The 16,434-nt window shown below is 39.0% G+C and overlaps 1 protein-coding gene across 3 annotated transcripts in view; it reads right to left on the bottom strand.

The window, feature by feature from the left end:
• Positions 1-16,434, bottom strand: part of LOC100643587 (POU domain, class 6, transcription factor 1) — a 210,939-nt gene that overhangs the window by 21,512 nt on the left and 172,993 nt on the right. For all 3 annotated transcript variants that reach the window (XM_048411562.1, XM_012315272.3, XM_048411561.1), the window contains 3 exons: positions 3,909-4,086; positions 3,213-3,371; positions 2,535-2,726 (listed from right to left, as the gene is read on the bottom strand). In XM_048411562.1, coding sequence (XP_048267519.1) covers positions 2,535-2,726; positions 3,213-3,371; positions 3,909-4,086 — 529 coding nt within the window. The remainder of the gene's footprint in view (positions 1-2,534; positions 2,727-3,212; positions 3,372-3,908; positions 4,087-16,434) is intronic.

The following is a 16,434-nucleotide window of genomic DNA, read 5'->3' as shown; positions in this document are numbered from 1 at the left end:
ACAAAATACGACTACGATTTTTCATCATAGATAATATAATGTACATATACTAAGATCCTTCGTAGACTGTTTGAATCTGATTAAGGGGAATATATTTCATCGTTTGAAAAAGGAAAATATAACATGCGGTGATTACAGCAAATCAGATTTAGGAATAGTTTGACATTCGAACATAGATATTGTAATGTAAGTACGTTAAGATTAGATCGAATCACGATTTATAATCAGATCAAGACTTACACTCTTGACCCGAGTCTTTTTCAAGATTCTTCAATTTCTCGACGAAAATAGCCGACACATCTGACAACCCCTCGCGAGCTTATTCTTAAAAGAGTATTCTAAAGTATCCAATGTTATTTGCGTTGCCAATGATCTGTATCCTTATGACCTACTGCTAGGCGATTATAGAACGTTCGATCACTATTGCTTTCAATCGCGTTCCGATTATAAAATTATTCCTTCTAGATTCTCTTTTAGGATTCCGTCTAATATACTTTAAAGACAATTGACACAAAAGTTTAATGTGTCAACTGAGTCACTAAACAATGTAATACATATTTAATCGTTCTCTATTTTCCTCGTCGCTATATATTGATATTTCTGAAGATCCTTTGATATAAAACTGCATTAAACTGAAGAATATTATTATTAACATTGGTAGAATTAATTTCCCATGAATATTAAAATTAACAAATGACTCGATAGAGCTGCTAATCCCTGATTCTCAGATTGAAGCGCAATATTATAGCGTATGTTATAAACCCAAGATAATTCTTTCTACCAAATTGTCAATTGCGAATCAATCGAGCGCAAGCCAGTTAACATCGATTGTACCGAAAAGCAGTGCAAACATTATTTGCCACCACGTAACTCGTCATCCTACCACGGACTGGTCCATATCCACGAACTTCAATCCACTTAGGCAGACTCGCAAAGTTTTCGTTGCCCCTCTTTACCCTCCCTTGTGCTAGTGTCTCATTTCCTTCCCTCTCGTACTAACCCTTGCATCCACCTGTCCCTCTTTGTTCCTCCTATGGTCCCAGTCCTCTTTCTCTCTCTCTCTCTCTCTCTCAATTGCCAGAATAGAAACTCAACTTGGTAGAAACGAAGTTAGCGCGAACCGCAATCGATATAATAGCGGCTGAATCCGCGGAGCTGTGATGTCCAGCCAAGAGAGGGAGAGAGAGAGAGAGTGGTATTAGGGTTAGGGTAGGAAGGAACGGACACAAGTAAGGCGAGGGGTGGTTATTCGTGGGTCTAGAAAGGGGTAGTGAGACGTTAATTATACATTGAAATTAGTTGCAGAGTTTGCCCTCTGCTCGCCAGGCCAGTCGAGGACCACTAAGTATGGACGACGGGGCGAGCCTTAGTCCGAGCCTTGGTCAGAGATAGTCGATATGATATTATATATTATATGTATATATACGTACACACATATATATAATATGTGTACACACATATATATAATATATATACACACATATATATACATCGGCACATCTTGATTGCACAACATTATGCGCCGGCACATCGTGCAGATTTCACGATGAGACCACTCGGACTGATTTATGCCCTGAAATTCGAAGGTACTTAGTGCGAGGGTTATTGTTGGAGATTTCTTGTTGGTTTACTGATAGCTACGGGATACAGGGCATCTCCTCTTTCCTCGCGGTTCCTTTGTCAGACAGTCTCCTCTCTTGCTCTGCCTCCTGGGTGCCGTTTAATTAAATTTCACAGGTGAGGCTGCGATTAGCCGCCTCGAATGTTTTCGGGACCTCGACAGCTGGACTTGTTGAAAGGGTCTAACGCTTTACAAGTTTGGAAAAAGGAATACATTGTGACGTGTGAAGAATATTAGAATAATGTTATATTTGGTATACTGCGGGAAGATATTATGTATTACATGAGAAAAGTGTTTGAAATAAATACTGTGGAATTAAAATTCCTTAGAAGTCAATCAAAAATTGTTGAGATATTTTCAATTCTGTATACTTGTTATTGAGTTTTAATAACCATTGACTAACGCATATAAAATGCAAAATATCTCGCAGATGGCTTTTGACGATTAAATATGATACATAAAATAGATCATTAACCATCAGTTGCTACTTGTATTAAACTTCTAATTCAGATCTCTTCAGATTCAATAACTCTTCCTCTATCAATTTCTTCGTCTAATATTCTAATGTTTATTCCAAATCCCGAAGTATTCTACACATTTACGATAAAAGTTTATCCAAAAAATATTCCAAATTTCAAAATATTCGACAATAAAGTGAAATATACTTCTAATCAAATACTGAATCTAATTATTATTCCAAGCTAACACGATTCATTCTACGCATTTATTTCCTATATAATAAATTCCCTGTAAATCATAATCCTAAAGGGTTTGACGAACAATCGATTTGCGTGACACGTTGAACGTGGACGAGGTTTACTTCGAACTTCAGGAATGAGCCTCTAATGGGTGTCGTTGAATGCTCGTTTCGAGAGCTGAAAGGGTGCAAACACATAAGAAACGGAAGGCTTACCTTGCGACGTAGGGATAAGAAGCTGAGCCCCTTGAATGCCTTGAACCAATTGACCGGACGTTAGGATGAATTGAGGCATCGCGACCGGTTGCGGCTGAGATAATAGCTGAGGTAATGTCGCCATTGGCGTCGAACTCGGCGGCAGAAGATGAGGGGCAGCTGTCGTGTTCGAGGCTGTTGGTACTGTGCCACCTGAACATGAAAATTCATTGGGTGAAAGGAAAATCTGACGATTTAATTAGCTAGCCTACCTCTTATAACATATTGTTAAGAATAATAAATTGTTTCACTACTGGATGGTGTGTTTTGAGAAATTAAAATCCATTTTCAGGTTTGTATCTCTTCAAGTACAACAAAAGGTAAATATTTAAAAAATTACCTACATTTTAATAATGCAAATAATATAAATATAGTCGAGGAGAACAGCATGGTTAAATAAATATAAACTTCACGACAAAAAGTCTACAACTGATGAATGATATAAGTATTAGAAAAATAAAGAACGATCTCTTTAGTGAGGGGGGATGTTACTTATATGGAGAGTATGGCGAGGGAACTTACAATGTGCTAAAACAATTTGCGAGGAAGTTATTTGAATAATTGAAGCATTGTAAAAGAGTGTCAAGTTTTTCTGTATGTCAGTTTGTCAAACCATGCAATGTCTGTTTCTATCCCTACCGGAGGAGCTGACAGTGAGATTCAGGGGCGTGTTGATGAGCTGATTGTTAGTCAATCCCGCTGTCATTCCCTGGAGACCCGCAGCTAGCGACGCGACTTGCGGTAGGTTTTGTAGATTCGCTAGGTTCTGAAGATTCTGTAGGGTCACCATGCCTGCCACTGATGGGACAATAAAAACATAATGAATATAGTAAATTCATTCTATTTAATTGAAAATGTCTCGTATAATATAAATATAATATATTTATAAAAGGTGTCTACAAATGTTCGAGTATTCTCGTAAATCTATATATGCGGGATATTTGCAAAATCGTGGTACAATGGGGAAGGAGGGGCTTCCTCATATAAAAATAAGTCAAACATATAGAATAAAATGTTTCTATATGACTCTACGTTTTCGAGAATCTGGAGTTTGAATGTTCGTTGAGTACGCATGCACTCAACTAACCGCAGTCTGTTTAGTTCACCCAATCTGGCTATCTATCGTTACTTCCATTTATAAACCATATCAGTCAAAATCTGGTATAACTGTAAATAATGCAGTTAGTTTTGATGAATTACTTATTTTGTGTTCTGTGTAAAATAAAAATAAGAAATCTGATATCCATTATTTAGATAGATTTGATAATTTCAGCGTTAAGTACGATAGAAAGACCCGATTATTTTATCCAATTAATAAATCAGATCCCGACTTACTCGTCCCATTAAGATGCGCTTGCGCCACGGCTGCACGTTTCGCCTGATGCAGATTTTCAGGTGACGGACTATTCTTCCGCGAGTTCTTCATCTCATCCATCATCATCTGATGCTCATGGAGCGAGCCGGTCGCGGCCGCCACCGGTTCAGGGCTGCCAACGCTACTCCTGTCACTGTCCTGTAACAAACGTGCGTTCAAATGGTAAGTTACCAAGATTTACATAATTACAGTTTATGTTAATCGTACTCTATTAAACTCTACACTTCCATGGTTGGGAACGGACATAGAAATAAAATGAAAGAAATAGGACGCTGTATCATAAAATGAGGCTTTGTTTCCAATTTTTCCTTTTTTTTTTTTTTTTTTTTTTTTGTCAAATTTATCGAAAGCCAGAAAAAAGTAGCCGCCGGGAAAAAATATTAATTACGATTGAAGAGGTACCGGTGGAAACACAGCCGAAAAGTCCAACTGCGGAGCAGCGCGCTCTGTCAGCGGCGAAAATAGCGATACTTTATTTCGTTTATTACGCCGCGTTTGAAACCCCTTCGCATTTGTACCGTATTGATAACAATTATAAAATATTCGACCACCACCGGTGGAAACAAAGTGCTTTCGACTATATGTGTCATCGCAAATTTTCCTGCGCGCCTTTCAAGCTTCCCAGGTAATTTTTTGTTGTCAATGTTGCCAAAATATTAATGGCCCTCGTTAAGGGAATTGATATTGTTAATATCGTACTCTGACTTCTTCATGCGCCCGCTTAATCGAATCGTAAAACATTCTTTTACATATTTTTAAATCTTTATTCCAAACTATAAATCAATATACCCTGGTGATCGAAATGTAGAGATCTTCGAAGAAACACTAGCGTTAAAATTATCGAACCTTGTAACAAACAGGACTCGCAGGAAAATATACATAATGCAAGTGAAACGACACCTTCTTCGTCAGATGATCGTAGTTCAATGACAAAAATTCGTATGCTCTGTCTCAATGATACTGTGAGACAGGGTAAACTGTTAACGTTAGAATTAACAGGATACGAATGGATCGACAAAAATGATTTGAATCACGATCATCAATGTAATAACGAAATATAAAAATATTGGTGATTAAACTGTAAAATTCGTATCAAAGAAACTAACATGAGAGGTATATGATGAAATACATAGTGACAGGAAAAAAATAAGCTTTCATCTATTTACTTTATCAACGTCATTCAAATATAAAAAAATGCATCGTAACAAATATATAAAATTGTTATCAAAACTATGATTTCGTCATATTAATTATTCTGCAAGTCCTAATGTTAAAGAGTTAGAAGTAGAATGAGAAGTGTTTCAATGGCATCCGATTCAATAGCTCGCTAGCTGCTTTACGATTATAATTTCTAGTAGTACGTAGTAAGGAGGTTGAACGTAAACTAGTAGTACAATTATCGTGCCGATAAAACTTGGAGAGGGGTTGAAGTAGCAACGTTATTTGAAGAGAGTTCGCTTGATACTGTGTCTGATTATTTTACGAAGGTCAGGTAAGCCCCGACAAACTTTCAACTTTCTACCTGCTTAAGGACAACGTGGACGCGATCGCCGGACCCAACCTACCCCAAGGGGATTCGATAAACGTCCCAACTTTCGATGACGCTCGCCGAGTATCCAGGAATACGTCCAACTTTTTAAATTATCGATCCCCCCGCATTCTGCTGATATAATTAATTCCTGTTGCGTAAGCAGCTTGACATACTAGGAGCAACTTTCGAATGCAAGAATATGATGTATACTTTTATTTTTTCCTTTCGCGTCAATTTTTTATCGTTTACCGTCAATATAGAAAAAGTAAATGCACTTAATTTTAATTATTGAAATTGAAGTTTTCGATTGAACAGTGATTGACATTTTTGTGTTTAATTAGTTTTAGAGAAAAATATTGTGTATTGGCAATTGCGGAATAACACAGTGCAAAAACAAATCCCATGTTTCTCTATCGTTAAAGTATTTCGTGAATTTATGGAAAATATAAAAAAGATATTTTCAAAACATTAAGGCTTTTTGTTTGTTGAGATATGAGTGAGATTCGGACATAAAAATTAGATCACAGTAGGGTTAAAAAGATACACATGATATAATTTACCTCTAGAAAAATAAAAATAAAATTCATACATTTAGGAAATTTTAAAGATTTTTTCATTAGAGACTCTAGAAAAATTATCTTGTACTGTAATTACATTTAAACATGATATATATAATAAACTGTATATAATATATATTTATAATAAATAAAAAAAAAATATTTAGAAATTCTCTTACTGTTCAATTAAATTTCCAGCCCCAAAGAAACTTATTGCCAAACATTAATCCGACATTGTAATCGATTGCATACATCACCGTCGTGTGGTGACGTGCCTTCCCAGCCATTAAAAAACTAAAAGTTAAAAAATCGAGGACGGGCAAGTCGTTCATTTTACCTTTTCATCATCCCTTTGCACCGTGTCTGATTTTTTTTTCTCTCCTTGCTAGCCGAAATCAATCGAACGGGTACGCAAAGGTTTTAGCACGGGCTCGCAATCATTCTCACCAAAATGCTCAATTATACGCGCGTGGTTCGTTAACGTACCACGCTTTTTATTGCGGCGGCACGTTTAACGCTGAAAATTGATTAATAATCATTCACGGTCCAACTGGCCGACGTTAAAATGCTTCGCTACGAAATAATGGTGGTAGACACACACGCCGTTCGATAGGGTATAAGGGGGTTGGAGGCAGGGCTGACGGTGAAAAAAAAGGGAACAATGAAACCCGTACGCGGGCGACGAATCATCGACGAAGAGAAAAATCAGCGAGACGAAGTCGACCGTTCGTCCGATATACACTTTGTGTCCCGTGTGTTGAACGTGCGAAACGCGACAAAGGTTTGCCGATTTCTCGAATCGAACTCGCGAGTTTATAATATTTCCCGCGATGTATCCACCAACGATTCTTTGTGAGCGCGACGATTCTTTCGCGAAATGAAGCTCGTTAACGAAATTCTCCCGCGATAATACGATTTTCGCGCGCGTGTCCAACAGAGAGAGAAAGTGAGTGAACGAATGAATGAATGAGTGAGTGAGTAAATGAGTGAGTGAGTGAGTGAGTGAGTGAGTGAGTGAGTGAGTGAGTGAGTGAGAGAGAGAGAGAGAGAGAGAGAGAGAATGTAGGAAACAGAAAACGACCAACGTAGAAAAATTGCACATTGCGACACATACTACCGTTTTCTCATTCTCTGTGTGAGTACACGTGTACGTGTATTACAAATCGACGAGATATTATATAAACATAAATAATTCGCGTTGCGAAATTTTTCTATTGTGCACCTGACGATATTCCAAATTAACAAGCCGACGAGACGCGATATAGGCACTACCACCACTGGGGGTTGGTTCAATCAGCGCCGTACAACGATATATTGGCAATCAAGCCGGTGAATATTTTTTATACCGCTGCCCCTGTACGATTACAAAGCTGCACAAAGGCTCGGTACGGATTGTCAATTTTCTTAAAATACCACCGGCGAATGTACAATCTCGCGAATACCCACGTTTCAATGCACGAAGGGTGAAGATTGGAATTTGTTGCAATTATTCCCTACCGGATTTTGCATTACCTGTGCATTCGCCTCTGTTTTCATCCTAACATATTACCGATACGATATATTACAGGCGACACTTTGCACTAACGACTGGTAACTTTATTTTCGTGTTCTTTATACGTGTCTTTGACGCGTTTCGCGTTCAGGATAGACTTCTCCTTATTTTGCTTTGTGAGACAGCTACATTACAATTATTCATTACAGAAAAAGCGTGGAGTTGTGGGAAACTCTATCTACAGAAATTTAATCCATTTATTTATTCCATCAATAAGTATATCTATTTATTCTGTTAATTCCGGCCCAGCCATCGCTATTATCGCGTCATGTACCTTTTTCTTTTTTTTTTTTTTTATATATTATTGCATTAAGACTCTCCTTATGATTAACCAAGACAAGATATAAATTTTGTCAACTCTGAACAGAAAAATATGAAAATCACTCGTGGCTGAGGGTTCAACGTCCAATTTAGCTCTAAAGAATATCAATTTCGATAGAACCTTCAAATCTATCACTCAGCAATATTTGCCTATTCTCTCTGGAGAAATATGAATCGAACGAGGGTTGAACGGGGTAAAGGGATCAAAAAGATAAAGAAAAGAGAGAAACTGGCGTGTATTAATCATTCGTCCCCGTATCCCCGGCTCGTTCGTGCCGTGCGATATATAATTCATGCATATTTACGGGATGCCGGAGGAATAATTAACGAACGGCAGCGCATTAAGGCGCGTCCTGTGTATATATATGTACATCGCACGTACAGTCGGCTTCTTAGAAAGACAATCTAAATTATAATAAATCGATGGAGTACGCACGAGCCTCGATGCTTTCCACCCTCGTTTCTTCTCTCTTTCATCGTGTGTCGATGGTTGGTGGTTGTACGAAGTAATGTTACCCGGCGCGCGGCCTCTTTGCATAATGGCATGGAAATATGCCGGAACGTGTATCGCCATAGTTGGATACAGATTAAGCGTGTTAGAGCTTCGACACCCGGCTAATTCGCGAAAAAGGACTCTCTCCCCGGGGTGACACGATCCATGAATAAATTCGACCGAAGCGTCTCTCTCGGACTCACGGTCAACCAGATAAACATGACTAGATATCAGACAGACGACGTTTACGGCGATTTTCAACCAGTGATAAAATTATTTTGCGAGGGAATTTTAAGTCAGGGGATTTAAATACACGGATCTTTTTAGAGGTTTAAAATTCGTTTGTCTTCAGTTCGTGTGGCCAGTTACCTGAATGATGAAACAGGTCTTTAGACGATCAAAGTTTTAAACGTGAAATCGGGGAATGAAGATTTTCACTGGTACAAGTGACAGGATTAGGTGAAAAAAAGAAATATATAACGATCCGGAATCCCGCGAATGGTGGAAGTTATCAAACGATTCGAATGCTCTCACTGCCATTTTTCTATATAAAAGGGGTGAATATCCCTTTTCCGTGGCGCTGTAATTTCGAATTTTCGTCAAAGTCGTACAATGGAGAGCGGCGCTCGCGGCCGCATCGCCATTGGTATCGGGGCATTTCATTGCATAAAAAATAGATAAAGCCCGGTCGATAGGTAACGAACGAAAATAGGAGGCGCAGGAGCAACGGCGGTAGTTCAATTTTTTTTGTACGCAAATTCGTAAACGGCTATGGCCACCCCCATATTAAATGGACGAGGCGAAGGGGATTAGTTGAATGTACAGGCCCGGCCATTTTGCTTGTAAAAGTGCACTCCGATATATAGTAAGCCGTAGAAACGTATGTTTACGGGGTTTAGACATTTCGCATAAATTAATCAGCCGTTCGACCGCCCTTGCTCGACAGAAGCACACAAACGTTGCTTTTCTTCCTGTATTCGTGCCTTTATAATTTCTTCAACGGTTTTACTATGAGAAATATAAATCCCATTTGCATGCTTTGATCAACATGTTATTATATTTCATTTTTCCCTCAAGGTTGGAGATAAATATCGATCGTATTGTAGAGGTATAAGTATTTTTTATAGCGAAAGAGTGATCTATGTACATATCTTTTTAAATCACGTGTCATCTTTTTGGGGTAATAAGCATGCTGATTATAGGGGATGCGGATCGAGAGTATGCACAGGTACTTGAAGTAAGAAGAAAATTCATGTAAACATAGGTACGCGGTCGCTTTGCATTTAAATGTAAATTTATACAACGAAAGGAAAAATTTTAGTATGCATGAAATGAATTTTAACCAATGTATCTACGACACTGCGGTTTGTTCAAACCTTAACTGATAAGTTAGATTATCTCAACCCCGTGTTAAACACGCTTCTTAATTATTCACGACCTATTAAGAAATATCTATAATTCGATGCTAATACATAAAAACCAGATTTACTTCTGAATACATTTAAGAATCCTGGAATAGTATTTATTTTTAATAAGACTCAACTTTTTATGCATATTATAAACTTTAAATTATGCATACGTTTTTCAATAAAACTGATAGTCAAGTTAAATGGTATTCCTACTAATGATTGTTTAATTTTATCAAGTGCAAGTTTAAGGAGATGCAAGAATATTTATATTTCAATCTTGCTCATTATTTTAGTAAGTACGTAAGATTTATAATGTCGTAAGAAGATGCCTAACATGAAATTGAAACGAAAGATCATGCATACCAACAAGAATTCTCTTATATTTTGTTCAAACTTGAAGTATTTTTTAGCGTTAAGAAAATAAAATATTGGTTGAATGTGATCGGAAGAATGCATTTAAAAGATTGTTATGTTTTTCTTCGCGAAGAATAGATATATTTTACTCTGCCAATTATTTAACAAATATTTTAACCGCGCTGCCGGAAATTAATGTAACACGCACTCGACTCTCCACTGGAACAACAAACAAATCATTTGGAAAAATTCGTGGAGCGGCAGCCGATTTCTCGTGTGCATAATTCGTAACTGCCTCTCATTGACTTCGTTACTGTTTCTAATTGTTGTCCATTCATTCCCATATTTTGGTAGCTGTCTCTCAATTCCGTTAACAAGTTTGTCCTCTCCGTTCTAATTACCTCTGAGTAAACTCCTCGAATTTCGAGTGTCCTAAATATATAAATATTATCAGGATAAAAAAGTTCTTCGCATTCCGAAAATGGATTTACCAAATACCCACAATTGCATCAACTTCAATTATCATTATAGACCTGGCCATTCACTTCCCGCCGGGGTTTGTGTATCTACCATTATCAGATTTCGTTAAAGAGAAATGTAAAATTAAAATACGAAGAGAATTTCCAAGGTAGTATAAAATAATTATTAATTTTTAAGAGTAGTAGCGGTATAGAGAGAATAAAATTGGATATTAATTTGTATCGGGTGCGTGTTCTGCTTGCACGAAAACTTGCTTCAGAAAATTGATCAACTTTTTACGAAGTTTTGAATATTGTAATGTTATATATTACGGAAATTTGGTTCAGAGAAATTTATTTCGCACAAGTTTCCAAGTTTTTACAAAGTTCCGAAACTTCGGTGGTGAGTAAGTTAACAACAAAAATTTGCTTCGGAAAGCTAGCCAACTTTTTTACAATATAGTAAAACTTCACTGATAGGGTGTTCAAAAAACCTTCAAATACTTTAGAAAACCTACCAATTTTGCTACAAACTTCATTGATAAGTTGACTACAAAAATTTGCTTCAAAGAACTCAAATTTTTCACAAAGTTCCGGATTTCAAAGTTTCCACAAAGGACCAAAAATCCTACAAATTGTAAAATCTCACGAACTGATTTTCCACAAAAATTTTAGACAGAAAACTCTAATTTCCGGGAGATTTAAAAACGTCAGTAACAAGCTTGGAACAATGCTAAAACACACAAGGGTTACAAATACAAATTTCTGGAGAGCAACGCGTCCCCCATGCAGCTAGGGTAGGAACATGGAAGTTGGAGGCCCCGCCGGTAAAATAAACTGAAATTTTCGAGTTATTGCAACTCCAATAAATCGAACCTAGGGGGGAGAGGAAACATTCTCGTCGGCATGGCCGGGGATCCACGGCGAGACATAAATTCTCGGGACGGTTCGACAAAAAAGTCCCATTCCCCGATACAAAGAAACTAATCCGCGACCTTTCACACCTTTGAAACGGCTGGAAAGCAGCCCGATTTACACGAGCCACCCTCGCCTCTCCCTCTCTCATTCCTGTGACGCGCGCACCGGCGTCCAGAGCAATCGGAACAGCGACCATCAGCGACAATGCCCGACCGAACGAAATAATAACGCTTTAAATTTCGCGGGAAGGATCGTTCGTTGGTCGGTTCGAGCAGTAAAAAATCGTTAGCCGGCCCTCACGGGCCATCTCGCTAATGCGAAAAACCGTGCTGCAACGTTCTCCGCTCGACAGACAGAGAGAGAAGCGTAGAGACGGGAAGAGAGGGACCACCACCCAGATCGGATCAGAGGGTAGACGGGGGTGTACGTGGACACGCGTGTGTCTATCCATACATGCATATATGTATCGAACAGTCACACATATATACAGAGTAACGTGGTGCAAAAAAAAAACGCGAGCAGAAAAAGGGCGGCGTTGCGAGCTGGTTCAGTGGTGGGGTGGAAAAAAGAGGGTGGCACAGGATTGGGATACACGGTCGTTGGAAATGCAACAATAAACATTACTTATCGGCACGGGAGCCTTTAACAATGCGGATACGACGAGAGAAGCGGCTCGCGGCCGCGCAAAAGCGCAAGTTTTTTGCAATAAAGTCATTTCGAGGCATTTGAGTTATGGGTAATTCGTGTGGAACGCGCGAGCGACCGGTAACGCATATACAGAGACATAGGGGGACGTGATAGAGAAAGAGTACGAGAGAAAGATCGTATGGAAAGGGTGGGAGCGTGTGCGTGGGAGAGAAAGAGAACGGGAGATCAGGTCCCAGCGCCATTGATTAGTATTAATGACTTAGCTGCACTCATTTCGCCCGAATAAAAGTAATTGGATTTGGCTTCGACCCCGCGGACCGCGCCAGCGGTGCCTGGCGGCGTCGGTGGCGTCGGCGTCCGCGGTGGCGGCGGCGGCGGCGGCGGTTCGTGGCGTCGGCGCAACGAAAACGGCGGCACGGCGTGTAAAAATACATTAATATCTGTTTGCGCTTAATAAACGATAGCCGCGCTGACTTCAGACTAATGGCCGTATTCCGGAATCGGTAATACGCGTTTTTATGTTTCTTTCTCTATACAACGGCCCCCGCGGCACCGGCTTTCCCACGTACGCTTATATTCTCGCCAATCTTTCGTTACGATCGATTCTCCCTTTTGTCTACCTCTCTTTCTCGTTTCGCGGCTCTTTTTCTTCGTCGTTTGCTGCGATGTTTCCTTTTTTTTTTTTTGCTCTAAAAGGCTTTCGCGAGCTAACCCTGCTCGTTACACGCGGGGATTACTGCTTTCCGCTCGGATATCGTGCACGAGCCTCCAGTTTGCTCGACTTGAGGTTACTGAAAGGATTCTTGTTATTTAACGTTGTGACGAATGTCGGAGATAGGAATAATTAAGAATGGTTGTTGCAGGATTGTAATATCTTTAAGCGAGGTATTGAAATAACATGTATATTAGCAAAGCAGAATCTTGATCTTGGTATCAGATGATTCTGAAGAAATCGAGACGATGATCAGTGGGATTGTAACAATTATAAAATAAGTGTATAAAATTAAAATATTAATTTTAAAGAAATCTAGATGGATTCTTTTGAGGATCAATAAATATACAAGAGAAAAGACAAAAATTATTTTGTAAGCTACTACATAAGCAACATAGTTTACAAAAACAAATTTTGTAACCTATCTATCCATGCCGATCCCTCTGAACGTACAGACATTCAATGGCGAAGATACAACGAATGCGGAACACAGGAATAAGCAAATAAACCGCGCGCCTCATTAGAAACCTTACCACTAAGGGGCAAAGAGAAAGGAAGAGTGGTGGAAGAACAAAAAAAAAAAAAAAAAAAAGGAAAAGGAAAAGAAACGAGAAGAAAAGCCCATTAACAAAGTCCGTATCACGACGTAACAGACCCACCAAGACACTTTTAACTCACCGCGTACCACGTCACAAGTACTCCATTGATCGGGATTAAGGATTATCCGTGGCCATCCAGAGCGAAGCGGTGCGAGGAAACGATGAATTTCCTCGACGACCGGGGTATCCTAACGGGGACGTGCTCCACGGGGGTTGCAATTATCACGTGGTCATTGCGAATCGTTGTTATCGGGCAGTTGGGATGAGGAGGACAGAGAGAAAGAGGGAGAAGAGGGAGCACGTGTGAGAAGGACAGGAATGAAAAGGGGCTAAGCAGAGACGGAGAGAGCTGGAGGAAGATGGACAAACGAGAGAAAGAAAGAGGGAGAATCGACCGAACCCTCGGCACAAGGCTGCTTTGTCTGTAAGTGTAATTAGTCCAGGGTGGGGTTTCTCGTAAGAGAAAGTGAGATCGACAGAGACAGAGGAGGCTACGAGAAGGAGGGAAGAGAGGGGTAAAAGGAGGGAAAGGGTGGTTCATCCTGGTTTCTCTCCCTCGCCGCGCCACCATGCCCCACCACCGCCTTATTTATATGCAAATGAGCTTCATTTCGCGATATTAATGTTCCAGCCGAGTCGGCCTGGCCCGGCGCGAAAGGGTGCACAGGATACGCGGAAAAGGGTTCGCCCTCCTCCGTATATGTTTACGACCGTTGTGTTCACTAGTGTAACGCGCGATTTGCTCCGCTGAGAATTACGATGTCGATGGTCTAGATCAAAGGGTGAAATCATCGTGTCACTACTTTCGATTAGAAGAAGTAAGAAATTTTTTATAGATTTTTTGAGAAGTCTTTAACTTTAAGGAATTCGCTATATTACAGGTACTACAGCTATGCAATTATGTTAACGTTGTACATATTGAGAAACTATACGGTCAAGACGTAAACATAAGTTTGGTAATTTGTACTGATTAGTTAGAATGAATTTGTTTGAATATCTTGTCATTTGCTTTTGAAATAAATAAATTATAGTTTGAAATTGTTAAATACAACTTTCTAAATCTTCTTTTTCATACAAAATTGTAATTACGGATTCTTTTCATTTATGAAATAATAATGTCTCCAAAATATCTTGGAAGATAGTAGAGAACTTCATGCATAACTTAAGAGAGACGTGAATTGTATTAGGATTACATTCACTTCAAACAAGTTCAGATTTGCTGCTGAATAGTCTCGCTTCTTCTATGTCAGAAGATTACCAGAAAATATACGTAACAAATAACTACTATCTCTTAAAAGCCAAAACAAATATGATTAAGGAATACAGAGTATCTTGCTATAATATCACACAGTTAGATAAAAAGAAAGAATAGAAAAGGCATTGGAGACAACAATAGTACAAGTATCGGAATATTGAAAAAAGATACAGATAGTAACGAAATTTATTCGAAGATAGTGGAACATTATCAACGCGAAACGTTCCGAAAACTGGATACCACGAGACCACCGAGAATCCGTAATTTTCACTCGAGAATTCCCCCTAATCTGCACCGCTATCTGGCCAGAATTGTCGCTTATCAGCAACGTCCGATCCGGTTATGGTAATCGCGTAACCCCGAGAAAACGAACACTCTGCTGCGAAAACTCAAAGTTCCACCCCCTTTATACTCTGTATCAACTACAAATCAAAAAGTAAAAGAAAAAGGAAAGGAAAAGAAAAATAAGACGAAGGTTAAGAGGGGCAGTCTTCTCTCTTTTGGTCGAGGTACAACCAGGTATCGGGATAATGACCGATTTATCGCAACGAGCAGAGCATGGCAGCGGGTAGACAGACCCCCATCAAGGCCTCCACCGGGTTAAATTAACAACAGACAAGCCACTTGAAACATTACCGAGGCTTCCTAGGCGAAGCAAGTCGAGGGTGGGTTACTGCTGCTACCTTACTCAACATAAATTAGGGCCGATAGAAAGGGTAGATTGCAGAATGTTGAGTGTATAACGACCGACGGTGGCTTGTGTCTCGAGCATCCGCGGCTCGCGTCTTACTCTTGTAACACACGCGATCCCCGAAAAATCTACCCTTACCACACGCCACTGCATTCTAATACAGCCCATTCGGTGCATCAGGCTCGGGCAACTGTGCCACCCTCGTCACGTTTCAATGTGTCAATCTACCGTGTACCTTCAACTTGGAAATTTGAAATTCCAGCCTGCACTTTTTGACTGGTTATCTATCACCTCTTTCAACGCTTTAATTACTTTTTATCTCCAACTTCCCGGGGTACCCTTTCAATGAATTTTATTAAATTCTCGATCATTTTATCTTTGGCACTTTTTTAATATTTTTGATTTCAGTACTCTTTTCTTATTGTTTTCAGATTTTTACAATGGCTATAGAATATATCGTATTATTTAATATCCTACGTATTTATGTACTAATTAACTTGATCATTGTATATTTTATTATGTTTTGAATTGTGAATTGGTAGGGTGAATGTATATGTCATTGAAATACTAATAATATGCAGTGTAAAGTTTTAAGAATGGCGTAAAATATTTTAAAAGAACATGCAGTGCGTGCATAGCATTATACATATAAACATGCATATATGTACGAAAAGAAGGTATACTATTTTACGATTTTACGATGTGGCGAAGTAAAGATAAAAGTTCTAAAATCTTTCTTCGTCTTAAAGTATGAAAATTATACAAGAAGGCAATAATAAATAATTTTTGTCAGTTTCCTGATTTTGATGCCATTTTTGATATGACAGTTGAAAAGGGTTCCGATCAATTAAGGCAAAATAGATGATATGTTCACAAAGTGTTATAAAAAGTGTATTAAAACGTATGTTATAACTAATCTCATGACGATCGGTATTCTTAAAACGTTCTGAATAAAAAGAAGTTTGATCATATAGAGATAGCGTAGTGA

This window comes from Bombus terrestris, chromosome 13, assembly GCF_910591885.1.
Source record: "Bombus terrestris chromosome 13, iyBomTerr1.2, whole genome shotgun sequence".
NCBI lineage: Eukaryota > Metazoa > Arthropoda > Insecta > Hymenoptera > Apidae > Bombus > Bombus terrestris.
The sequence above is the reverse complement of the archived record's forward strand: the minus strand, read 5'-3'. Positions and strand labels throughout refer to the sequence as shown.